General features: G+C 41.8%; 2 protein-coding genes across 5 annotated transcripts in view; one reads left to right on the top strand and one right to left on the bottom strand.

The window, feature by feature from the left end:
- Rhot1 (ras homolog family member T1) overlaps window positions 1–27,013 on the top strand; it is a 375,056-nt gene that overhangs the window by 132,760 nt on the left and 215,283 nt on the right. The window lies entirely within an intron of this gene.
- Window positions 1,720–17,430, bottom strand: CUNH17orf75 (chromosome unknown C17orf75 homolog). The gene is made up of 10 exons (XM_051179803.1): window positions 17,239–17,430; window positions 16,102–16,182; window positions 14,003–14,128; window positions 13,328–13,471; window positions 12,719–12,776; window positions 10,194–10,310; window positions 8,912–8,976; window positions 8,633–8,769; window positions 6,303–6,406; window positions 1,720–5,468 (listed from the first exon to the last, which is right to left on the bottom strand). The coding sequence occupies exons 1-10, from the start codon at window positions 17,376–17,378 to the stop codon at window positions 5,262–5,264; spliced, it is 1,179 nt and encodes a 392-aa protein (XP_051035760.1). The 5' UTR covers window positions 17,379–17,430; the 3' UTR covers window positions 1,720–5,261.

Below are 27,013 nucleotides of genomic sequence, written 5' to 3'. Positions count from 1 at the left end.
AGCCTCACTCAGAGAAGGCTTTGCCACTCACTCCCTTGGGGCTGACACATTGGGGTCCTTGACATGGCCTTGGTCATGTCAACAATACATATTCACTCAGGATTTCACTCACTACACACATGCCTGTACACATGTGCATACGCACACACAGAGAATTAATATATGTTTGTTATTATTAGTGAAGTCTTTGAAATGCCCTCAGTAAACCTAGTCTTTAGGTCCTCCTCAGGGCCATCAACAACTTAATCTTGAACAGGGCATGGTCAAGTTCACATCCAGAAGGGGAAATGAAAGGAGCATATGTGCTCACAGCAAAGCTTGGGACTTCCAACATTTAGCAACTGAGTTGGCTTTACGTGGACGAGGCCTGGGAAAGCGAACTGTGTGCCCGCCTTTTCCAGATCAGCATCGGCCTCTGTAGCTTCCCCATTATCTACTGAAGGCTTGAGAGTTAAATTGCTCTGTTAAGTGTAGAATGGGGGTCATTTCCCTTCACCATCAATTATCTGTGTATTACTGAAAAGTGTTTCCAAACACTGTAGGAGCCATCCCAAAACTAACATCATCAAGAGTGCATTTAGTTTAGGCTAACTAAACACTCACTTTTACTTAGAAAGTGCAGAGCTGAGTTGGCTGCAAACACTTCCACTGGGACTTCCTAGGCTTCAGATTCTGAGGCATCAAGGCAGCTCCTTGGAAAACCAAAAGCTGTTTTAATGAAATTTGCCTTTGGCCTCTTCCCATTTCCCTTTTTCTTCTGTTGTCAGAGTCTCAATCAAAACATAACTTACTAAAATGTTTACCAATGATAATTTAAAAAAGTGAAAGCAGGTGGTGGTGGCACACAACTTTAATCAAAACACTCCTGAGGGAAGAGGCAAAAGGATCTCTGAGTTCAAGGCCTGCCTGTTCTATAGAGCGAGTTCCAGAACAGCCAGAGCTACATGGAGAAACCCTGTCTAGAAAACCAAAAAGGGAGGGAGAGAGGGAAGAAGGAAGGAAATAAGGGGGTAGGAAGGAAGGAAGAAAGGAAGGATAGAAGGAAGGAAGGAAAGCCAGTCTGAAAATAAGCAAATCATTGTGGCACACATCTTCAATTTGAGCATCTGAGGCACAAAACAGGCAAATGACTGATTCCAAGGGCAGCAGGGCTATACAGAGAAAGAGAAACCCTGTCTGGAGGGAAGGGGAAATTTACTAAGTCCCTACTAGATAGTGAGGTAGACATTTTCACAGTTAATTTTTTTTCAAGACAAGGTTTCTTGCCAGGCGTTGGTAGCGCACCTGATTCTGTCTTCTGAGTGTTTGGAATAAAGGAGTGTGGCACCATACTTGGCCATTTTCATAGCTGCTTTACATGAAGTGCTTATAAACAATCCCATATTTGTACAACAGTGGAAGACAGAGTTTAGTCACATGCTCATAGTATTGTATAGCTGCAACCACACTTAGGCCATATATATTTGGGTGGTAGGGGTTTGGTTTTTTTGAGACAGGTTCATGGCCAACCTGGTCTACAGAGTGAGTTCCAGGATAGCCAGGGCCACACAGAGAAACCCTGTCTCCAAAAAAAAGTTTGCCCCTCCCTTGTGCATTCCAACAGGTGACTAGAGTTTTATTCACACATACCTTTGTGTGTGTGTGTGTGTGTGTGTGTGTGTGTGTGTGTGTAGTATGACTTTACCTTAATTATTAAAGGTGTAAGTAAACTGAGCTCAATTAAGTAAAAATATTAGAAGTAGTGTTTAATTATTATTACAAATATAGTTACATTTTTGATACAAGGCAAACATATATTTCCTGTGTGTTGCACACAAGTACAATTTTATTCCATGTCTGAACATCACTTTTTAAACCTTTAAAATTTACTACATTCACTTATTAAAATTTGAATACAGTACAGGTTTCTGGTCATGAGCTGTTTCTTCTCAGGACCAACAAGATAATCAATTCCATGACATCTTTCTCTTTGTTTTCAGTAGCAGTACAGAATTTATCACAGACTTCTTTTTAAATATAAGACTACTATCTACAATTGTGTAATGTAGTGGGCCTACATTGCAAGGGAAGTACCTGCAAATAAACAGAGTTATACTTTGCCTATATCCCCAAATGATTTAATGCATTTGCTTTTATTATTATTATTATAATTTTGGGTAAAACATTTGCTTTTATTTTTATTATTTTTGATGTGTATGTTTGTGTGCACAGACATACAGAGGCTAGAGCTCAACCCCTCAGGAGCCATCTGCCCTTTTGTTTTAGTATGTTAATTGATTCTGGGGGATGCGTGTGTAGGGGTCACAGAGCAGCTTGCAGGAGTGGGTTCTCTCCTCCTTTCCATGGATTCTGGAGATAGCTCTTGGGCCGCCAGACTTGGTGGCAAGGGCCTTTATCCACTGAGGTATCTCTCTGGCTCATTTTTATTTGTTTTCAAATAAAGTCTCTAACTGACCTGAAGCTAACCAAGTAAGTTGGATATTATGGGGATTCTGTCACAGGTCTGCTAGTCAATTGAGAGGAGCATTTTGATTCAAGAGGCAGGGCTTTCATTGGGGATTGATGTGACTGACCCAAGGAGAGGCAGCCCTTTTGAGCAGTGGATATTAGCTGTTTGCAGCTGGGTTCTGGTTCCTCATTTGGTGCTTTAATATTTGTGCATGGATTTTGCTCGATACTGAATGGTTAAAAAAAAACAAAGCATTTATCAGCTAGGCTGGCCAGTAGGTCTGTCCTGCCTCATCAGCACTAGGACTACAAACACATGCTACCACAGACACTTGACTTTTGTATGTGTGTTCTTAGGATCAAACTCAGGTCCTCATGTTTGCATGGCAAGGCCTTTATAATGACTGAGCTAGCCCCTACATTTATTTTTTAAATGTCACTTCCACAGACTCTTGATTGTGAACTTGAAAATGAAGATTTTTGTCTTATAGTCTCAAGATGTTGATGCCCTAATGTTGCTCACTTTTATAAAATGATTTCCAAGTGGCCAACCAAGTGCATTAGGAAAAGATTGCAGAAAAGGGCGGCAGAACCACTGACTGACCATCCAGTCGTCAGACAGCTATAAAAATGCTACTTAGACTCTATCCTATACTGCCTATAATTCAAGTTATTAAACTTTAAAGCCACATGAAAGCATTTATGAAGATCCTGAATTGTATTTCTCATTAAAGGAAAAGAAAGGGTGTGGTGAGTCATGTCCCTAGGCTGACATATGAAGAGAAGGCAGAAGGCCACTGTCAGTCACTCTGAAAGTTAGAACTCAGCTCTTAGCAGGAGTTTACAAGCAGTTAAGAGTTCCTTGGTTACAGGCTTCTGCTCCTCTGAACATCCCGACAGCAGTGAGAGCACAAGGCTTCTGATTTTCCATACCAAAATCATCAGCAAATGGATTCACTAAAGAGCTATGCAGAACCACTATGTGTGTGGCTGCAGCTGGCATCCATGGCAGTTAGAAATGGCCACCCAAGGGCACTTACAGTTGATTCAGGGTAAAATAATCTAAGGCTTGTGACACAGGTCCAAACTAAAATCAACATGCAATTGTGAAAGGAAAAATTTGTTTTCATTTTTTATATTATTTATTTATTTATTAAGACAGGGTCTCACTATTTAGCCCTGGTTGACCTAGAACTTGCTATGTAAGTCAGTACACCAGACTGGCCCTGAACTTACAGGACTCCAACTACTTCTGGCTTGTGGAATGATATATTCAAAGGCACCCATTACCACACTGGCCTCCAGTTTGCATTCTTATATTTGCTTGTAGAGGATATTTAATGTGTTTACTATTTTGTCTTGTTTTCCTTAATACTGTTTAAAAAAAAAAAATCCCAGCATTTTCATCTTTAAAAAAAGGAAGAAAATACAGGCTCCTGGCAAGTAAATACCTATGAATGATATGCCCCCTTCTGCAAAAGCTTTTCATCTGAGAGAATATTTCATATTAAAGCTAGTGCACACATTTTTTAAGATTATTTTATATGTGTGTACGTTTTGCCTGAATGTAGGTCTGTACATTACATATGTGCCTGATGCCTGAGGAGGTCAGAACAGGGTATCAAATTCCCTGGAATTGAAGTTACAGATGTTATAAGCCTTCATGTAGGTGCTGGGAACCAAACCTGAATATTCTCCAAAAGCAATAGTGCTCTTAAACCACTGAGCCACCTCTATAGCCCCCTATTTCTTATTGTATTTATTATATGTGTGTGTGTGGGTGGGGTGTCAGAGGGCAACTTATGGGAGTTGGTTCTCTCCTACTGTGTGGGTGCTGGGAACTAAGCATAGGTTGTCAGACTTGGTGGCAGGCTTCTTTACCTTCTGAGCCACCTTGCCGCCAGTCCAAAAGTATCTATATACAATATAAAGCTCATTTTTAAACTTTCTATTTATTTATGTATTTTGTTTTTTCTTTTTTTTTTTTTTCTTTTATGTTTTGGTTTTTCAAGACAGGGTTTCTCTCTCTCTGTAGCTTTGTAGTCCAGGCTGGCCTCAAACTCATAGAGATCCACCTGCCTCTGCATCCAGAGTGCTGGGAATAAAGGTGTACATCACCACAGCCCAGCTCACTTTTAAATTCTCATACACTTTTGATTTATTTGCATATTGGCTTTAAAAAGGTGGCATCATTGTTCCTGCCAATCATCAATGTGTATCAGGCACCTACAGGACAAGCAGTATGGTCTTGCAAGTAAAACCAGTATGATGATGATTGCTATTTGGTGCAAGCTGGATACAAATTTACTCTGTAGCTCAGGCTGGCCTGGAACTTGAAACCTCCTGCCTCAACCTTCTTAGTAGCTGGGATTACAGGCACATGATATTACATCTCATCACATCTCACTAGGAACATAAACTTCAAAAAATTCTACTGTATTGAAAAAGAGGTACTTTTTTTTTTTTTTTTTTTTTTTTTTTTTTTTGAGGAGGAGGAAAACCTGCTAAATACTACAGTAAGCTCCCGAGAAGGCAAACATTACCTCCAAAGCTTTTGAGGCAGCAAATGTTTGAAGGTTAAAATTTATGAGACTAGCAATGAGTAAAATTCCACAATTATAATAGACATTATCTGCCTAGGACTCTGTGAAGATAATCCTCAGACTTTTGTGTTTAATTAAGTTCAACAAAGAACATACAAAAGGAAGAGAGAACCTGGGTGTTTCCAGTCATCTTAGGAGCAGTGTAATCCTATAAATGATGACAGCTACAGCTCCACACATGCAACCTCAATGAGTGTCATGATCAAAACCTCAGTTGATTGCTTCTCTCATGAATTCTTCAAGGACCGCCACCACACTTTTGGCTTCAGGCATTTCTTCATGTTCCACTTTAACAATCTTCAAAAGAATATCTCCACTGCCACAGTTCTTAAGGAACATGTAACATTTAAACAAAGCATAGTGATTCATCTCTGCCTGTCGGATAAATCTCTTCAAATTGTTTGTGTCTTGTATGGCCTAGGAAAAGATTATCCAGTTAAATCTAATTAGTGAGGTAATGACAAGACTCGGAGAACACCCCCCCCCCACAAGCTGAAAACTCTGTGTATGTTGACAATATAGGCTTTTGCTTTATTTGGTTTTGTTTTGTTTTCTAAGGATAGGGTCTCATTATGTAACCCTGGCTGTCTCCAAACTCACTTTGTAGACCAGGCTGACCTCAAACTCACAGAGGGTTTGCCTGCCTCTGCCTCCCATTGCTGGGATTAAAGGTGTGTACCACCACACCTGGCTAATGTTGGGCTTCTTAAAAACCACCCCATTCTTCCTATGGCTAGTATGCTTTGCCTTTGGTGTAACAGAATTTCACATTTTAAAAGACTTTTAAAAGTCTTTTGCCAGGCGTTGGTAGATCTCTGTGAGCTCAAAGCCACCTGGTCAAATTTCAGGACAGCCAGGGCTGTTACATAGAGAAACCCTATCTCAAAAAAAAAAAAAAAAAAAAAAAAAAAAAAAAGAAAGGAAAACAAATTATTTAAATTTAAAATCTCCTAGGTGACAGCACTCACCTACCAGAATTTGAACCCATTTGTTTTTGTGTATTGCATCACAAGTTATCAGCTTGATGTCCCCTAAATATAAGCAAGCAATTCACCACAAAATATTGGAAATGACATTGCAAGCATGCAATGTTGCTGGGCAGCAGGTGCCTTCTATAACACAAGAACTGAGGATGCCTCATTTAAAGAACATTGTGACTATAAAAGCCAGTCCCTGATGCTATCACTTGCATTAATTAGATTCATAACAAAAACACTGTATATGGCCCTTGGCACATGGCCAATTCAGTACCTTTAGTTTAAAATTCTCCAGGACTTGTCTGAAAAGAAAAGGGTTACCCGCTTCAGCACCATGTAAGAAAGCTTGCATCCAGTCCTCACAAAAACGGTTGCTTCCTAAATAACAGCAAACAAAATTAAACACCACAAAGCACATGTATGTCAGTTTTAACAGATTTTACTTCATTTTTCTTTTTGTTGTTGTTTTATTTTGCTTTGCTTTTTTCGAGACAGGTTTTCTCTGTGTAGCTTTGTAGATCACGCTGCTGACCTTGAACTCACAGAGATCTGCCTGCCTCTGCCTCCCAAGTGCACCACTGCCACCCAGCTCTTTCATTATTTTCAATGTGTGTGTGCGCACACACTCCTTACACATGTGCACACATGAATACAGGTGTCATAGGAGACCTCAAATGTTGCATGCCCTCCAACATGGGTGCTGGGAACAAACTCTCTGTAAGAGCAGCACATGCTAGTAACCACAGATACATCTATACTCTAGTCCTAGCACATGGATTTTTCTTTTCCTTTCTTTCTTTCTTTCTTATTTATTTATTTATTTATTTTGAGACAGGGTTTCTCTACAAAACAGCCTTGGATGTCATGGAATTCACTCTGTAGACCAGGTTGGCCTCAAACTCACAGAGATCCGCCTGCCTCTGCCTCCTGTACACTGCAATTAAAGGTGTGCATCACCACTGCCCAGCACAGGACTTTCTTTTAAAAAAAAAAAAAAATTGTAATTACTTATTTAAAACTTCTCTGTGGCTTCAAAAATAGTTATGCTTACTACATGGTAAGAAATAGTAAACAGTTGAAGCCCCATCATCACATTTCCCTCTATTCCCATCAGAAAGGACTATCATTCCTATACATGCTTTAAGCTTTGGCTAGCTCCCTTTACCTTGTATATGTATTGTTTTGTACATGTTAAAGCTTTGTGTGTTTTTCTTAGTGCCTGTTTCACTATACAGTATGTTTCAGAAACATATTAACATGTATCTCTAGTTTGATTTTAGCCTTTCTATATTCCATCATGTGAACTAGCAGTTTATTGATTTCTTGTTGTTAAACATTTAAGTTGCATCCAATTTGTTATATCAAAAAATGTCTTTAGAAGTCAGATGTGTTGGTATATGCCTTTAATCTCATCACTCAGGAGGCAGAGGCAGGTGGATCTCTATGAATTTGAGGTCAGTCTGATCTACAAAGTGAATTCCAGGACAGCAGCTGGAGCTACACAATGAAACCCTGTCTTGAAAAACAACAAAAACAAATAAGTAAATGTTTTTACATGCCTTTAGAGCTGGGGAAGTGGCTCACTTGGGCATGCACACATGAGGTTCTGAGATCAGATCTCTAACACTCATAAGAAGCCAGATACAGAAATGCACATCTGAATCCCACTTTTCCTTTGTTGAAATAGCAGGTGTAGACAGGAAAACCCCCAAACCATTGAGGGCTTGCTAGACTGACATATAGAGCAGGCAATGAAAAACTATCTCCTTTGGTGAGGTCTGACTCCCAATGTTGTCCTGTGATCCCCACGTGTGTGTGCTGCAGTACACTCGCACACAAAGACACACACCATACACACACTCAAAAGTTTTTTTTGCCAGTTGTGGTTGCACATGTCTTTAATGCCAGCACTTGGAAAGCAGATGCAGGTGGATCTCTGAGTGGGAGCCAACCTGGTCTACAAACCAAGTTCCGGGATAAACAGAGCTGCCACATATAGAAACTCTGTCTTGAAAAACAAAAAAACAAAACATTTTTTTTTCTTAATACAGTGGCACATAGCTTTAACCACAGCACTCAGGAGTCAAAGGAGGGTGGATCTATGAGTTCGAGACCAGCCTGATCTACATATAACAACAACAAAAATCCAAAAACAAGAAAATGCCTGTAAGCCAGGTATGGTGATGTATGTCTATGATCTCAATACTTGAGAGGCATGGAGGTAGGAGGTTTAGAAGTTCAAGGCTAGTATAGCCTACATGAAGCACACTTGTAATCCTAGGAGAGCTAGGCAGGGGATTATCAGCTCATGGCCAACCTAGACTATACAGTGAGAAACTGTCTCAAAATTTAAAAAAAAAAAAAAAAAAAAAAAGAATGAAAGAAAGAAAAATGCCTGTATGAGTACTTTCATATTTGTTTCTGTGTGCACACATGTGAGTTTTCTTATGTACATTGGATGGAATACCAAGCATGACTTCAATCCCATGTTTCTAGGATCATTTATGCTTCAGAAAGCTTAGTTCAGCACAAGAAGAACATGTCTGTGTCATGTGTTTTCAGTGCAGGAGTCCCACAAACACTGCTTCTAGGTTTCCAACTCACCTGCATTGTAGAACTGAGGCTGGGGGCCACTGCAGTCAATGATAACAGACTTATGTTGCTCCTCTGTCATGGCCATGCACAAAGAGTTCATGGTGCCTTCATGAATCAGTCCTTGGAGACTGGCCACACTCAGAAACCTGTCACATACACAAGTCCTTTTCCACAAACAGCATTGCAGAACAGGAGAAAACAAATGCATTCCATACTAGGGGTGGGAGGTTAAAATGTAGCTGTTCAGCTTGGGGTGGGGGGGCTTTCTTCGGAAAGTATGTTCATTACCTGTTAATGTCTCTCTTTGTTTTTTCATCTGACTCTTTAAGCTCAACAGGAGTATAACTTAAAGCCTATAAGAGAGAGAGGGAACCAGTTTGATACATGCCTCTGTTCCTCACTGACTCACCACTCCTGTCCACACGCACAGTCTGCCTGTCATCACACATGGGTACTATGAAAACTGCCCATCACATCTTTTGCTCAGTGGCTGCCTGTAGCATTTGAAGGCAAAGCTGGTTTTCCATTGATTTAGATTAAACCCAGGACCTTATACACTTGACACAATTACTCTATTTACTTACTTATTTATCTTAATGGGGGCTGCATGCATACCATGGCACTCATGTGAAGGTCAGAGGTCAACTTGTAGGAATCAGTGTTCTTCCAGCCTGAAGGTTCAGGGATTGAACTCAGGTTGTCAGACTTGGCAGTAAATCTATTACACTGGCCCCCAAATCTATCTATTAATTGCATGTGTGTACATGTGTGCACTTGTATATAAAAGTGCCAAGGAATGTATGTGGAAGTCAGGACAATTCTGGGATTTGGTTCTCTCCTGCCACCTTGTGGAATCTAGGCACTGAATCCAGGTCATCAGGCCTGTGCAGGGCCCAAACACTTTGATACAGTTAAAATTAGTTTGCATTTTGCTTTCGTTTTCAGATACTCTGGAAATGACCCCTGTTTCCCAGCATTTCAAACAGTAATTATTTCAATCAGGCGTGGCTGGGCAGGTCCATAATCTCAAGAAGCTGAAGCAGTAAGACTGGAAGTTTGGAGTCAGAGCTGGAAATGACTCAGTTGAGTATAAGTGCTAGCTGCTCCAGCCAGCCAGCCTGAGTGCCATGCCCAGAGCCACATAAGGAGCCAGATCTGAGGACAAGCCCCATCCCTGCACTCTCACCATGAGACAATCAGCAGAAAGCCGGAGAGCCAGCCAGCCTGTTAGGATGCCACAAGGTGGGAAATGAAAACTCACAAGCACACACACACACACACACACACACACACACACACAAAGATACTAAATAAGTCTTTTCTTAAAAAAAAAAAAAAAAAAAGTTAAGCCATCCTAGGCTAAACAGTGAAGCCCTATCTTTATTTATTTATTTGTTTGTTGGCAGTTTCTCTATGTAGCCTTGGATGTCCTTGAACTTGTCTAGACCAGGCTTGCCTCTAACTCACAGAGATCCGTCTCCTAAGTGCTGGGGTTAAAGGCACGTGCCACAGACACCTGGTTTGCCAAGGAGTTTCTAACTGGGCATACTCTTTGGTGCACAATACTTACGGCATGTAGCAGAAATGTCAGTTTCTCCTGAAAGAAAAGAACCACCCTTTGGATCGGACACACCACATCCTCATACCAGCTGTTCAGATAGGACTTTACATCATTCCCCAGGCTTTCCTAGATCAAGAAAGAATGTTATTTGCTTTAACATCACAAAAGCCTTTAGCTTAGTGGACTTTTTTCTTCAATATATACTTTCTCTGTATACATGGTATATGTATTTGTGTGTATGTGTAAACTCAGGGTTTATATTAGGTATATTTCTCAATTGCTCTCCACCTTAATTTTTTAAACTACATTTTTAGAAGTGGGGTGCTGGTGGTGGACACCAGTGTCTGTGTTTAGATCAGAGGACAACTTGTAGAAGTCAATTCTGGCCTTCACCCATGTGGGTGCTGGAGATGAACTCAGATCATCAGTCTTAGTGGCAGGTACCATCTCTCCAACTTCTCCATCTTCTTTTCTTGAGACAGGGTCTTTCACTGAGCCTGGAGCTCACTGATTTGCTAGGCTGGCTAGTTAATGAGATACAGGGATCTACCTGACCTTCGCCACTTCAGCATGTCACCATACCCAGAACGTTTTGTTTGTTTGTTTTGGTTTCTCTGTAGCTTTGAAGACCATGCTGGCCTCAAACTCACAGAGACCCTATCTCAAAACAAACAAACAAACAAAAAACAAAACAAAGGAATGGTGACCCAGTTTTCCAGGACTGGACTGAAGGAGCAGGGCTCTGTGCAGTTCTCCACTGCACTTCACCCTCATTAGAAACATGCTTCTCACCTCCCTAATGCTGCGACCCTTTAACCCAGTTCCTCAACGTTATGGCGACCCCCAACATAAAATTATTTTTGTTGCTACTTCATAACTGTAATTTTGCTACTGCTATGAATCATAACAAATATTTTTGGTGATAGAGGTTGTTAAGGGGATCTCGACCCACAGGTGCTCCAAATAATCTCATTTCTCCATCTTGACTTTGTTTGAACGCATTAGAGAGTGTAGACAGTATGTTACACTCAGAATGTGAATAAGACAGGATACAAGGAACTAGTTAAAGTATGAAGCCCGCTACTTATCAGACATGGTCCATGAGCACACCTGGCTCTCTAGACTGTACTGCTTTCTGGAGACAACTGTCAATCAGGAAGAACTCCAGTCTGGGAGAGCCCAGGACTCCAGCTTCAATCCCTGGCTCACAGCTCTCCTGTCCTTTCCTCTCCTCCTGCATTAGCTTCTAAGTCCAAGAACGATCACTACATGTGTTAGGAGACTTAACTAATAGGTGCTGTAAGCTAAAGGTGTAGTCTTTTCAGACAAGGTCTCACAGAATTTTGGTGAGTGTCAAACTCTCTGTTGCTGTGGCTGGCCTTCCACTCCCTGAAAGCACAGCTTTGACAGGTTTGGATAAATTAGTCAATATAGATGTGTCTGATTTATAAAAGAGTAATAAAGATGGAATGTTTTTAAAACTTGATATCTATAGATTGTGGCAGAGCATATCTTTGATGCCATAAGCTGCATGGACCACTAGTGCTATCCAAAATACAGACCCTATGTGCCTAGAAATCAGATAAAAGGCATCTTCTTCTCCACTAGTTGTTATTAACTGCCAGCAAATTTTACCTAGATGTGTCTGCTTTTACACTTTATTTCTGTGCACACGTGTACGCATGTGACATACATATGCAGAGTTCAGAGAAGCCATGGGAGTCAGTTCTCTTTCCACAGTGTGACAGACTTGGGTAGACTTGGTGGCAGGTGCATTTACCTTTGAGCCATCACACCAGCTGTGCTTGGTTTTTAATTTAGTCTATGTGTATGGGGATTTTGCCTGTATGCATGTCTGTGTACCACATGTGTATAGTGACTGCATAGGCCAGAGGATGGTGTCTGATCCCCTGGAACTAGAGCTACAGATGGTTGTGAGCCACCAGGAGGGTACTGGGTCCTCTGGAATAGCAACCAGAGTGTTCTTCTTTTGTTTTGTTTTCTTTTTAGAAAGAGGGTTTCTTTGTAGCTTTGGAGGTTGTCCTGGAATGTAGGCCAGGATGGCCTTGAACTCACAGAGATCTGCCTGCCTCTGTCTCCTGAGTGCTGGGATTAAAGGCATGCACCACCACCCTGCAACCAGTATTCTTAACCACTGGGCCATCCTTCCAGTTCCTTGCTTTCCTTTTGAGACAGGGTCCACTATGTAGCTCTGGCTGGCTTGGAACTCACTAGGTAAACTAGGCTTGCCTCATACTCTGCTTCCCAAGTGCTGGGATGATGGGTGGGTTTCCACAATCAGACTGAATGAACATTGAAATTTTTCTCAATGCAACACATCAAAAGCAGAATCATAAGATCTTCAGCTCCTATGACACAGCTGCATCCCCTGCTTGAGCCCCACTTCACTTACCTACTGCCCACAAGGTGAGGAATTAGAACTGAAGGGTTTGGTGGCTACCACCCAGTGACCCAAACAGTACAGCAGTCCTGGTATGTGCATCACTTTAATCTTTTAAAGTAATTCATCTTACCTCGCAATTCATGTTATTTTTCAGTCCTTGAATATACTTGTCCAATTCAAGCCTGAAAGTATGTTCTTAAGGAAGAGATATAGAATGATAAATCAATATTTTACCTCTCAGCAGGAAATACAAGGTTGCCACGCCTTTGATCCCAGAACTTGGGAGGCAGAAGCAGGCAGAGCTCTGAGTTTGAGGAGCCCAGAATGGTTTACAGATTGAATTTCAGGAGAGGCACCAAAGCTACACAGAGAAACCCTGTCTCAAAAAAACAAAACAAAACAAAACAAAATGCAAGGTCTAATCTGGGCATCATGGCACACACCTTTAATCCAAGACTGAGAGTCAGAGGCAGGTGGATCTCTATAGCGAGCTCCCTGCCAGTCAAGACTACAAGACTACAAAGTGAGACCGTGTTTCAAAAAAAAAAAAAAAAAAAAAAAAAAAAAGGGAAAGACAAAATCTCTCAAATACTACAAACTGGGTCAAATCAAGCTTAGGCCACAAATGACATTCAGACACACCCTTATGGGCGGAGAAGGTAGTAGCAGGGTGAGAGCTACTATCCCCTTCCTCCCATGTTTTCCCTCCCGATACCCTCAAGTACCAAAGAAAGGATATAGCTCCAGTCCTTTTTCAGAGCCTCCTAAGAAGCAGACCACATACTCAGAAGGGCTGTGTTCAGATTCCACTGCTCCTGTTTCAGGAAGCAGTTTTTCCTGCTGGAAAAGGCAGTAATAACAACCAACTCGGTAACCTGGAATTCTAGAAAAGAAGGAGAACGATAAAGTGACATATCTGGTCCTCACGCTCCTCATTTTGTAGATGACTCTGAACCCTGGTCTTGATCTGGTAACACTTTCAGATCCCACTCGTGCAGGGATTCCCAACCTCATCTGTCTTAGTAGAGCAGCATGTGTGAAAGCATGTCACAGACTATTGGCATACAAGGCATTTCCACTTTGGTAGTTAACTTTTTAAAATGATGCTATAGGGCAGAGAGCTCTGCACACACTAGGTAAGTGCTCTACATCAGGGCTACATCTCCACCCTGCAATCTTTTGTCTAAGTATAAAGCAGACTAAAGTACACCGAGGTGCCAGAATCTCACTCAATCTAACTTCACAACATTTATGTGTGAGATTCATTGCTCTGGCTGGGAGTAGAAAGGGAGGAGGTGCTGAAAAACAAAACAAAAGATGTTTTCTATGGATCTAGATCTTTTCAAGTTTCTCCACATGTCTCATGTTTAGCTCAGAAATAAAAAACACAGAAGACAGCATATTTTATACTTACCTCAGCTCTACAGATGCAACATTACCCAGCCCTTCAAAGAACGCTCCTTTGGAAAGACGCTTAGCAATGAAACTGCGCAGCTCTGGCTCCACTTCAGATGGTAGATTAGTATCCACCAAGGAGAGGCTTCACAAATCAAAGACACACATTCCTTAGCAGCAAGCAGTACATGCACACCCATAAATCACATACAGTGCACCAGAGCCAGGACCTCAGTCTCTCTCAACAGGGTCCCTATGTAGCCCAGGCTGGTCTTGAACTAACCACATAGCCAAGGTTAACCTCAAACTTGCTCCACAATGTTTTTTTTTTGGGGGGGAGGGAGGGTTGGAGACAGGGTTTCTCTGTATTGCTTTTGACTCCCAGACCATAGTGCTATTGGAAGTATTACAACTCTTAGGAGATGAGAGGAAGTTAACTCGTTGAAGTATGTATGACCTTAACAACATATGGGGACCCTAAGTGGTTGGCCAGCTGGCTGGAAGCCTGCCTGCCTCCCTCCCTTTTTCCCTTTCTCCCTAGCTGCCATGAAGTTAACAGGCTCTTCCGCCACATGCTCCTGCCACAGGCTCACAGGCACAGGGTCAAGAAACCACAGACTGAGACCTCTAAAACTGAGTCAAATTAACCTTTCCCCTTAAAGATGACTATCTTCCCAGGTGTAGTGGTGTAAGTCTTTAGTCCCAGCAATTGGGAGGCAGAAGCAGGTAGATCCATGTGAGTTTTCTCCTTCTACCTTATGAATTCTGCACTTAAAACTCAACTCATCAGGCTTGGCAGCAGTAGCTTTACGTGGTGCATCATGTCAGACAATCTGGATCTGGAGTTAGAGGTGGTTGTGAGGCACCTCACTTGGGTGCTGGGAACTGAACTTGGGTTCTCTGAAAAGTATTATGTTCTCTTAGCCACTAAGCCATGCCTTTAACCTCTTCCTTCCTTCCTTCCTTCCTTCCTTCCTTTTTCAGTTTTATTATTTTATGTGTAGGGGTGTCTTGTCTGCATGTTTGTGTTCGAAATGTGTGTCTGGTGTCTGTGGAGGCCAGAGGAGGGCATCAGCTTCCCATAACTGGAGTTACATTTGGTTGTAAGCCACCATGTGGACATTGAACCTGGAAGAGTAGCCAGTTTCCTTAACCACTAAGCCATTTCTCCAGACCTAATTTTTTTTTTTTTTTTAAGATAGGGTATCATGTAGCTCAGTCTACTTCAAACTCAGTGTAACTGAAGATCTTCAACTGCTTTTGTGTGTTTATATGAATTGCACATTCATGTGTGTGCAGGGACATCTGTGTATGCATGTGCACATACTTATAAAGGCTAGAAGTTAACCTGTTCCTCACATGCTGTGCAGCTTACTTTTTTGAGGCAGGGTCTGTCACTGGGACCTGGGGCTTATGGATTAGGCTAGGCTGGCTGGCTATCAAGACCCAGGGATCCTCTCTGCTTACCCTGGGCTGGGATTACAAGTACACCATTCTACTCAACTTTTACCTGGATTGTGAGAATTGAAGTTGGATCCTCATATACTTTATAGACTGAGCTATCTTCCCAACCTGACATTGAACTTCTAATATTCCTGCACTCTACCTCCCAAGTACTGGAATTACAGGTGAATGCCACCATATTTGGCTGCTGTTTTTATTTATTTTTGTTTTATTTATTTATTTATTTATTTTTGAGACAAGGGTTCTCTGTATAGTCTTGACTATTCTGGAACTTGTCTGTAGACCTGACTGGCCTCAAACTCAGAGACCCATCTGCATCAGCTCCTGAGTGCTGGGATCAAAGGCATACCCCCTACTTTATTTTTTAATATAAATCTTGATAGAAATATTATCTTGAATTTTTTTACTGGAGTTCTATTCAAGAAACTCAAAAGAAGTCCATGAGGCTAATCGCAGGGTGTTGCCAGTACTTGCATCTTCTCCTGCCTAGAGTGAAAGAGCCAAGGAGGGAATAGGGAGAGGTTCCTAGGACATAGGAGGAGCTGATGATGGCTGACTCAGAGAAAGCTCAGTAGCAACAGGACATCCACTGATATCTACAGATATGCACAGATCATAAAAGCACTCAAGTGCTTAACACGTAACTGTTTTTACCTGAAATCATCACCAGAGGGAGTTTCTGCATCTGTACCACTTGATCTGCCATCATCACTCTCCCCTCGATGCTGTGTCAATCTGCAAGATGTGATACAACAAACAGTACTATCAGTTAAGGGCTGTAAATCAAGCAGAGTGCCCAGCCTTTGCAAGCTGGGTAAAAGCAAGGAAACAACTAAAATGCTGCAAGGCCAAAGAAACCCCATAAAAGAGTGCTGACAAGAGCCCCCTTTCTCTTCATTGGATTTAATAAGTGGAGAAAAGACCTAATGTCCCGAAAGTGTGAAGAAACTGTTCTCTATAAATAAATTAAGGGCTGGAGAGATGGCTCAGGGGTTAAGAGCACTGGCTGCTCTTCCAGAGGACTTGGATTAGATTACTAGTACCCATATGGCAGCTCACAATTGTCTGTAACCCTTGTTCCAGGGACTCAAACACTCTCACACAGACATACATGAAAGCAAAATACCAACACACATATTTAAAAAAAAAAAAAAAAGAAAAGAAAAAGTTAGCTAATTAAAAAACAAACAAGGCCTGCAGAGATATCTCAGCGATAAAGAGCGACCAATGCTCTTGGGGAAGGATCCATATTTAGTTCCCAGTACCCACTTAGGGCACCTCACTATCAATTGTAACTCAATTCTAGGAGTATCTATCTGATGCCTCTGGCTTCAGAGAGCACCTGCACGCATGTGCGAATACCCACACAGAGACACATAATTAAAAATGTAAACACATCTTTAAAAAGTCCAGGGCTCCTGGAAAGTCAGCCAGGGTGGGCAGTGGGTACCGAGGGGAGAGAAAGGCATCAAGAATCGAGGAAACTAGAGGGAGGCATGAAAGTGTGTAGTAATAATGAAGGAAATTGGGGGACAGCCGCTGAGGGCAGGGAACAGACACTGAAGGACCGCGCTGAATAGATGTCAGGTGGTGCGGTGACAGGGGTTAAAAGAGGACAGGGGGCTTGGGAGTGCAGGACATAAAAGCCAAGACGGGCCGTGAAGAACCGACTGAGGCCAGAAGGGCCCATCGGGCCAGAGACCTTGGCTGGGAGAGGAGATGGCGAGTAGGGGCTTCGGGGTGCAAGGCCGGGCGGCGGGGCCTCGGGCGCAGCGGGCAGGACGCGGGCACCTGCTTCCGCGGTAGTTGTACAGGCAATAGTGTCTGCCGGGTGGCGGCTCGAGTCTCCGCTCCTCCGCAGAGCAACCCTCCTCGCTGCTCTCCAGTTCCTTATCATCCCCATCCAGCGATTCCTGCAAAGACGGGAGCATCGCAGCTGCTTCCTCGCGGCCCTGTGTCTCCGCCAAACCGTTCCCCCTCAGCTGGGCTGTCCTCTGTGCGCCGGCTCGACCTCCTCCCAGGCCCTCGCACAGCTGAGTTCCGCTGGCTTTCTGAGTCTGGGACAGGAAAACCGATTTGGAGATTTTTAAAAACTATTTCTTTTTAACTGACTTTCCTCCACCAATTGACGTATCAAGGAGACAGTATATGCTGAAGATGGTACCACTGCTCTCCTGTCTTCTTTCCGTGTGCAAAGAAGACATGCATGTAATACAGTTTGATCAAAGACACTAATTTAGTCGGACCTGATGGAGTGCCCCGTTAATCATAGTACTTTAATGGCAAAGACAGGAGGATCTCTGTGAACTCGAGGCCTCCAGGCCAGGTAGGGCTACACAGTGAGACTCTGCCACAAAAATAAAATTATATAAAGACAAGATGCCAGGAAATGGTGGCACATTCCTTTAATCCCTGAAGGCAAAAGTAGGCAGAACTCTGAATTCCAGGCTAACCTTATCGACAGAGCAAGGCCCAGGACAGCCAGGAACATACAGAGAAAACCTGTCTCAAATAGTAGTAGTAGTAGTAGTAGTAGTAGTAGTAGTAGTAGTAGTAATAGTAATAGATAATAATAATGCACGGATTTCATCATCATTATAATATATAAATTTAAAATGGAATGTGAGAGAGAGTTTTAAATTCTTGGATTTCACCAGGTGGTGGTGCAGGCCTTTTAATCCCAGCATTGGGGAAGTAGGTGGATCTCTATGAGTTCAAAGACAGCCAGATCTACAGAATGAGTTCCAGGACATCCAGGCTGTTACACAGACAAAACCCTGTGTCAAACAAACAAACATGTAAACAAATAAATTCTTGAATTTAAACAGTGCTTTCTAAACACAACAAAATATTTAGAAGCCATATACAGAAACTTTTTTAAAGTTTATTTATTCTTATTTTATATGCCGTTTTGTCTGCATGTATATCTGTGTGAAGGTGTCAGATCTTGGAGTTACAGACAGTTGTGAGCTATCCTGTAGGTGCTGGAAATTGAACCCTGCTCCTCTGGAAGAACAGCCAGTGCTCTTACTTGCTGAGCCATCTCTCTAGCCTCTATAGAAGCTTCGTTTTTAGCTGATTACATAAAAATTGAACAAGTAGGTCACCCATGTGGCTTGGAAGGAAGATATTCCATATATTTTTTTATTTATTTTGAGCCAAGATGAATGACCCTGGCCACAAGGTCAAATTACCCAAAATGACTTAATTTTCCCATGAAAGAGGTTGCACAAATTTTTATGCTCCCAAAGGAAAATAGGTAGAATCATCAAGTAAGGGAGGCTCTTCTACAGGACAAACATGGTCTCTTTAACCAGGCAATGAAATGTTTTCGAATATCCTGATGTTATCATTCTTGGCTTTGAGATTGAGAGGAGCCTGGGTCTGCAAAGCTTTTACATTCCAAGAGTTTTACTAGTATGTACAAGATGCTAGCTCATATATAGAAGTCAACAGTACTTGGCCCTAAAAGATATGCCAAGGTGACTTTGGCTTCTCTAGCTACCACATTCCATCTATTTAACATTGCAGGACTCCCTACAGTTAGCCAAGGTCAAACTTCAAGCTCTTCAATGTCGATCAGGCTTTTTAGAACTTCAGTTCACAATATAAATGATAGTCTTCAAAAAATTCTTCCCACATTTATATTAGATGAAGTGCTTTCATTTATGAGAGGCAGGGAGAGAGGAGAGGAGAAAGTGGAAAGAGGAAGTAGTTGGCTGGAGAAAAACAAAGTCTATATAAATAACCCACTCAATATCAAAAAAGAATGATTGCACATGTGGGGTTTGAATGGTACCCATAGGCTCATATATTTGAATGCTTGCTCCCCAGTTGGTGATATTGTTTGAAAAGGCTTAAGAGGTGTGGCTGCTTCAGAGGAAGTGTATCACAGGGGACAGGCTTTGAGGTTTCAAAGGTTCATGCTACTCCCAGTGTGTTCTTGCCTCCTGTTTGTGGTTCTGTGATGTAAGCTCTCAGCTGTTCCTGCCACCATCATGGACTCTAACTCTCTGAAACCATGAGGGCAATTAAACGTCTTATTTTATAAGTTGCCTTGTAATGATGTTTTATCACAGGAACAGAAAAGTAACTAAGATGAGCACTGTATGAAGATAGAGGAAGACTGGAGTGATGTATCTACAAGCCAAAGATGGTTGCTGAAGTTTTGGAAAGAGGCATTTAAACACATCATCCAAGCCTTCAAGAGAGTATGGTCCCACTGATACCTTGATTTCAACTTCAAATCTCCAGCATGGGAAGAAAATAAATTTCTGGGTTTTTTTTTTGGGGGGGGGGGTTGGTTGGTTTTTTGTTCTTGAGTTAGGGTTTCTCTTTGTTTCAGCTTTTGCCATCCTGGAACCTGCTTTGTAGATCAACCTGGCTTTGAACTCACCAAGATCTTCCTACCTCTGCCTCCTGAGTGCTGGAATGAAAGGCATCCAAAACTACTGCCTGGCTAATTTCTGTTTTTTGTTTTTATTTTGTTTTTTGTTTGTTGATTTGGTTTGGTTTTTTGAGACAGGGTTTTTCTGTGGCTTTGAAAGCTGTCCTGGAACTAGCTCTTGTAGACCAGGCTGATCTCAAGCTCACAGAGATCTACCTGCCTCTGCTTCTTGAGTGCTGGGACTAAAGGTCCCAGACTAATTTCTTTTGTTTTAAACTTCCTAGTTTTGGGTACTTTGCTAAGTTGACCCAAGAAAACCAATACAGAAAATTATTTTCTCCATAGTCACTTTGTCCTGCTCCAATATGTATTCTTTATTCATATCATTTCCTAATGAATTTGATTTTTTTATCTGTTTATGTGTGGCTCACTCTCCCAATTTACTGAGTTCCTTCTCCAAGACCATCCTTTTTTTTTTTAAGATTTATATATTATGTATACAGGAGGGCACTTGATCTTATTATGGATGGTTGTGAGCCACCATGTGGGTTCTGGGAATTGAACTCAGCACCTCTGGAAGAGCAGTCAAGTGCTCTTAACCACTGAGCCATCTCTCCAACCCTCCAAGACCATCTTCTTAAAGAATGTCTGAAGAAAAAAAATGTTAATTTTGTTTTGTGTTTATTAGTGTTTTTCCTGCATGTATGTTTGTGTCATGGTGTTAGATCTTGGAGTTATAGACAGTTGTGAGCTGCTCTGTGGGTGCTGGGAATTGAACGCAGGTCCTCTGGAAGAGCAGTCAATGCTCTTAACCACTAAGCCATCTCTCCAGGCCCTGTGAAGAAATTTTAAAGTCCTAAAATGTCTGAAAATATCCTCATATATCTGAAAGTATGTCCTCAAATAACCTTTATTGTATTTTTCCTTATTGATTTGATAGACCCTAGAAATATAAATTTTGATCAATATTATTGGACATTGAATTCTAGATTGAAAAAAGCTTCCCTAAAGTTCTGAAGGCTTTTCCTTTGGTAAAATATTCTCTTTTTAAAGATTTATTTTTATTTATTTATGAGTATCTGTGTGGTTGGCTAATCTTGGTTTTCAAGTTGACTACAACTAAAGCCCAAACTGCTAGTCACTCCAGTGAGTCAATTTCTTGATTAGATTATTTGAAACAGGAAGACCCACCCATATTCTTGGCCACACCCTCTCAAGGCAGCTCAGATAAAAGGACTTGGATATAGGAGGTGTTGCTTTTGTCTATGTGTCCTCATCTTGCTAGCAAGTTTACTGACCCATTACTTTAGCTGCTATTTTATCCAACTTCTCCAGGATTCCTTTCAAGGTAGACTAGAGACAGAGCAGCTCTCTAGGAATCCTCCAAGACTCCAGCCCCAGATTGGGACTACTGAGACACCCAGCCTAGTGAATTAACAATGACATGATTCTCGGCCATTCCATCATGAGTAAGCCATTGTTGAACTACCCAGACCACAACCTATGAGGCAGCTTGATAAACCCCTTTTAATCTATGTGTTCTCCCCTTAGAGAGTCCTGACTAATACATTGAGTGCCATGGTGTGATTATGCCACATGTATGTAGGTGCCCAGAAAGGCCAGAAGAGGGTCTAATTGTTTGGAGTGGATTTATAGGAGGTTGGGAGGCACCTGACATGGGTACTGCAAACTGAACTCAAGCACTCTGGAAGAATAACAGTGCCTATAACCATTGAGATGTTTCTCTAGCTCCCAATTGCATGAAAACTCTTTAGAAAGTATAGGCATGCCAGTTGGCTGTAGTGGTATACATCTTTGATCCCAGAACTCAAGAGGCAGAGGATCTCTGCCAGTTCAAGGCCAATTTGGTCTACAGAATGAGTTCCAGAATAGTCAGAGCTACTACACAGAGAAACCCTGCCTCAAAAAAACAAACAAAAAATTATAGACATACCTAGTATGGAAGGGCATGCTTTTAATCTTGGCATTTGAGAGGCAGAAGGCAAAAGCAGACAGATTTTTATGGCAGCTAGGATTATATAGTGAGGCCCTTCCTCAAACAAAGGACACACACATGCATACACACACACACACACACACACACACACACACACACACTCACACACAAACACTGAGCATGGTTCATACCTGTAATCTCAGCACTTGGGAGGTGGAAGCAGGAGGATCAGGAGTTCAATGTCATCATTGGCTACATAGCAAATTCAAATGCCAATCTGGGGTACATGATACTCTATTTTGAAAAGCAAAGCTAGCAATTACAAAAATTTAATGGCTTTATTTTTTTATATTTAATTTTTTATGTGTCTGAGGCTTTTTTGCCTGCATGCAGTATGTGTATTACTGGCCTGTGAAAGCCAGAAGGCATTGGATTTCCTGGAACTGAAGTTACACATGGTTGTGAGTCACCATGTAAATTCTGAGAATCGAACCCAACAGTTTGGGGGAGGACCATAATTGGCACCTGCCAAGCTTCATGGAATGTCAAGGATACATGTTCTCGATACCTTAGCGACTTTGTTCTCCTGGCTGAAGTCCAATTTCTTTATTGTCACTTTTCCCTCCTTCCCTTATTGTATTATCTCCTCATTTGAGGTGTCCATAGTTCAGGGTTGGGGAATGTGTGTTTTCCTTGAGTGTAGAGTTTCTATTTAAATCTGTGTGCTCTTCAAAGGACAGTCTATACTCCACAACCATCTATCCCTGGCCTCTCTCTTTTGGTTAGTCAAGAGCTCAGTATGGAGCCCAGCTGGTCTTGAACTCACAGAGCTCCAACAGCCTGTGCCTCCAGGATGCTGGGATTAAAGGCATGTGCCATCCATACCCCACTGAAAACAATGTCTTTTTTCCTCAGATGTCTCCCCCAAATATACCCAGTTAAGTTTTTAGTTTATTTTTGTTATGTATATTAATTTTGTGCACGTGCGTACATGCACACACACACATATATACACATGGATAATTTAAGTGGGATTGGAGAGATGGCTCAGTAGTTAAGAGCACTGACTGCTCTTCCAGAGGACCCAGGCTCAGTTCCAAACACCCACATGGCAGCTCACAACTGTCTGTAACCCCAGTTCGAGGGAACCCAATACCATGGCAAAATCTCAATGCACATAAAAAAGGAATATTTTAAAAAATCACTCACACACACACACACACACACACACACACACACACGTGTGTGTGTGTGTGTGTGTGTGTGTGTGTATGTGTATGAATATTCAAATTTTTGAGACATGTAGACCAGGCTTGTACGTATGTGGTAGTCAGAGAACAACTTTATAGAGTCAGTTCTTGGGCTGACTTTGTGATACATACCTTCAATCCCAACACTTGGGAGGTAAAAGTAGGCAGATTTCTTTGAGTTCAAGGCCAGTCTATTTTATCTAGTGAACTCTAGGACATCCAGGGCTACATAGAGAGACCCTGTCTAAAAAACAAAAATGCCACCTCTTTTCTGCCACCATGTGGGTCACAGAGTTTGAATTCAGGTTGTGAGGCATGGTGCCAAACACCTTTACCTATAGAACCCTCTAAGCATATTGGGTTGCAGAAAGTAATGTTGTCATAACACAATATGTACTAATTGTTTTTCTCAGACTGTGACTTGTACCAGCTTTGATCATTAGGAACATTTTTAGTGATTCTCTTATTTGTGACACCATCACTTGGATGGTGGAGACAGGAGAATTAGGAATTCAAAGCCATTCTCAGCTCTATAGCCAGTTTGAGGTCAGCCCATGCTACCTGAGATAAACTCTCAAAAAAAAAAAAATAAATAAATAAATAAATAAATAAATAAATAAATGTGAAGGTGGAGAGATGGCTCAGCAGTTACAAGCACTGAGCACTGTGTGCTCTTCCAGAGGACCCAGGTTTAATTCCCAGCACCATGGGAAGGATCAAAACCATCTGTAACTCCTGTTACAGAGGATTTGGCACTCTCACACAGACATACATGCACAAAAAGCTTTGAAGCATGTCCTGGAACTCACTTTGTAGACTAGGCTGGCCTCAAAATCACAGTGCTGAGACTAAAGGCATGCACCACCACCACCTGGTTTATTCTACATCTCTTGCTTTCCTTCTTACCTCAAGTCTGGCTGTGTTGCTGGGTGGCTGGTCCCTGGCATCCTCCTCTCCTTCTCCTTTGCTTGAACCTCCTTCTCTTTCTCACTTATTTTCTTTGCCTGCCAGCCCTGCCTACTTCTCTCTCCTGCCTAGCTATGGACCATTCTGGTCTTTACTGACCAATCAAATGTTTTAGACAAGCAAAATAACACAGCTTTATAGAGTTAAACAAAAGGAACATAAAAGAATGCAACACATCTTTGCATCATTAAACAAGTATTCCATAGCATAAATGAATATAATACATCTTAACCATATTCCTCAGCATTCATTTCCTTTTCTCCCCCCACCTTTTTTTTTTTTTTTGGTTTGTTCATTTTGAGACAGAGTCTCACTCAAATAGTCTAGGTGGGCCTTAAACTTGCTATATTATCTGAGGATAACCTTGAACATCTCATCTTCCTGCTTCCTCCTCTCAAATGTTGAGGTTACAAATGTGTCCAACAAATGGGCAGTGGTGGCACATGCCTTAAATCCTAGCACTCAGGAGGCAGAGGTAGGCAGATCTGAGTTCCAGGACAGCCAAGATTACACAGAGAAACCTGTCACACAAAACCAAAACAAATGTGTTCCACCATGCCTGGCGCTTCATTGCCATTCATAGCCAGAGAATATTCTACTTTGTCAGCATACTTAGCTGTTAACCTATTCTTTTCTTTTTCTTTCTTTCTTTCTTTCTTTTTTTTTTTTTTTGTAATGGGGATTGACTCCAGATCCTTGAGTATACTAGGCAAGTTTCCTCCATTGAGTTACAACCGCAGCCCTTGTTTTACACTTTGTTTTCAGATAGTGTCTCACTTGTGTTTCAGTAATGCTGTAAGAAATGTTCTACACAGTGAGTGATTATATTCTAAATCTGTGTGCTCTTTGAGCCACAGATAATGTTTATCATTTGGAAAAGAAAATGAATGGCTCTGGCACACCCTATCACTCACAGTAAGATTGCAAAGTGTGGCTTGCCTCAGACAGTTTATGAGATTTTAATATGAGTAACTTGTAACAAATCTGTTAGATGAAGAAAGGCAACAGGAAGGACTAGGAGCTGCAGGCCACTGCTCTTTCTGATGATAGAGTAAGTCAGGGAAAGAAGGTAGGACGAAGTGAGGAAGATACTCATTCATGAAGAGTCAGAAACACAACAGACCGTGTCCAAGACAAAGGAAGCAACTATGGTAAGAAACATTTCTGCTTCAGTCTGTTAGGGCTAAAGTCAGATACCCTCCAGGTGGCAAGGAACCTATCAGAAGTTAATTGGCAGGCTCTGGACATGCTCTACAGTGCTTTATGGTAAAAGTGGAGTAACAGTGATGTGCAGAGCATTGCAACCGCCCTGGGAGGGCCTATAGGGCATATCAACTGTTAACCAATCAACAAAGGACAGGTTGCCCAAGCCCTGAAGCGCACCAGTCCCGAGATTGTTGAGTACCCCTAGATACTCCCCATGTACACACCAATAAATTCTCTGCCTCTAGGCCCCTTTGGGTCCTTCTTACTCCACCAGCCGTGTGGAACAGATGGAGGATTCGAGTTAATACAGTTAACTCCTTAATAATAAAAGACTTTGCTTTTGCATTGGAACAGGTCTCTTGGTGATTTTGGGGTTCAGAATTTGGACACAACAACATGAACCACCACCATGGTGAGCTACAAACTGAATAGGGTACAGAGCTTATATAAGGTTTCTTGGCTGGGATGGGGTACAGGGGGTCAGAGGCTGTTAGAGCTTTCCAGGGTGGCTTGGGATTGGTGGGCTTTTGTGGTCTGATTCAGTGGCAAGCACAGGGATTGGTGGGATCTGCAGCCTGACTATAGGGCAAGCTCAGGGTTTGGTGAAATTTTAAGCCCTGTTCCTGGGGTCAAGTCAGGGTCAGGGTTGTACCTCTTTAATCCCCATACTGGGGAGGCAGAGGCAAGCAGATCTCTATGAGTTTGAGACCAGCCTCATCTACAGAGAGATTTTTCAGGACAGCAAGGCTATACAGAGAACACTGATCTCAAAAAAATCAAAACCAAAAAAAAAAAAAAAAATCCTGAAACTAACACACATGTCACCATAAATAGTTATTACTGTGTGCCAAACCCTTAAGGACATTCTGACCAGGTAAAGTGATTTGTATATATATTGTATAATTATATATAATTATAATTAGGCCAACATACAGTTGTTAGCACATGAGCACAAATAACCAGGTGTGGTGGTGCATACCTTTACTTCCAGTGCTTGGGAGGCTGAGGTAGGCAGATCTCTGAGTTCAAGATGAACCTGGTCTACAGAGGAAGTCCCAAGAAAGCCAGGGCCACACAGGGAAAGTCTGTCTGAAAAACAGACAGAACAAAGTAAAATGTGTATAAACAGAGTGCTGGACTCAGAACCACTTTTTACTTTTTCTCCTTTTTTTCCTTGTAATAGGGTTTAATATCCTAGTAGCCCAAGCTGGCTTGGAATTCACTATTGTAGCTCAGGCGTAGCCCATGGCTAGGGGCAACATTCCTGCTTTAGCCTACAAAATTCTTGGATTATAGGTATGAGCCACTATGACAAATTCAAAGCATTTTGTTGTAGCCCTTCTTTGTGGGGCTTCAGTCAGATCCAGGCAATTTGTCCAGTTTGTACCTGAGAGGGGGTGTTAAGATTGAGAAACGGCAGATAAAAACACTAAGACAGAAACATAGAATAGAGTTGGGAGGGCAATCCAGTGAATACTGGATGCACAAAGTTTATACTTTAACATTCTTAAATACCCCAAACAAAAAGGGGGAACATGACAAAAGACTTCTTTATCAAGATACAAGGAAGAAACAGACATTCCTTAATTCTCCAAACATTTGGTAATCATGCCTTAGACACTAAATCTCTCATTATCTGGCCTTAAGGGTTAAGAGTACCCACACTTCAGAGCAAGTCTCATGTTATTTAGATAAGACATCCACGACCAAGACAAACATCCTACAGTAGTCACACTAGACCGTTAGGTCTTATGACTTTAGCCTTGGAAGAGTAAGGACAATTCTGAACTCTCTGACCTT

This window comes from Phodopus roborovskii, unplaced genomic scaffold, assembly GCF_943737965.1.
Source record: "Phodopus roborovskii unplaced genomic scaffold, PHOROB, whole genome shotgun sequence".
Lineage (NCBI taxonomy): Eukaryota > Metazoa > Chordata > Mammalia > Rodentia > Cricetidae > Phodopus > Phodopus roborovskii.
This window is presented reverse-complemented; position numbering and strand designations above follow the sequence as displayed.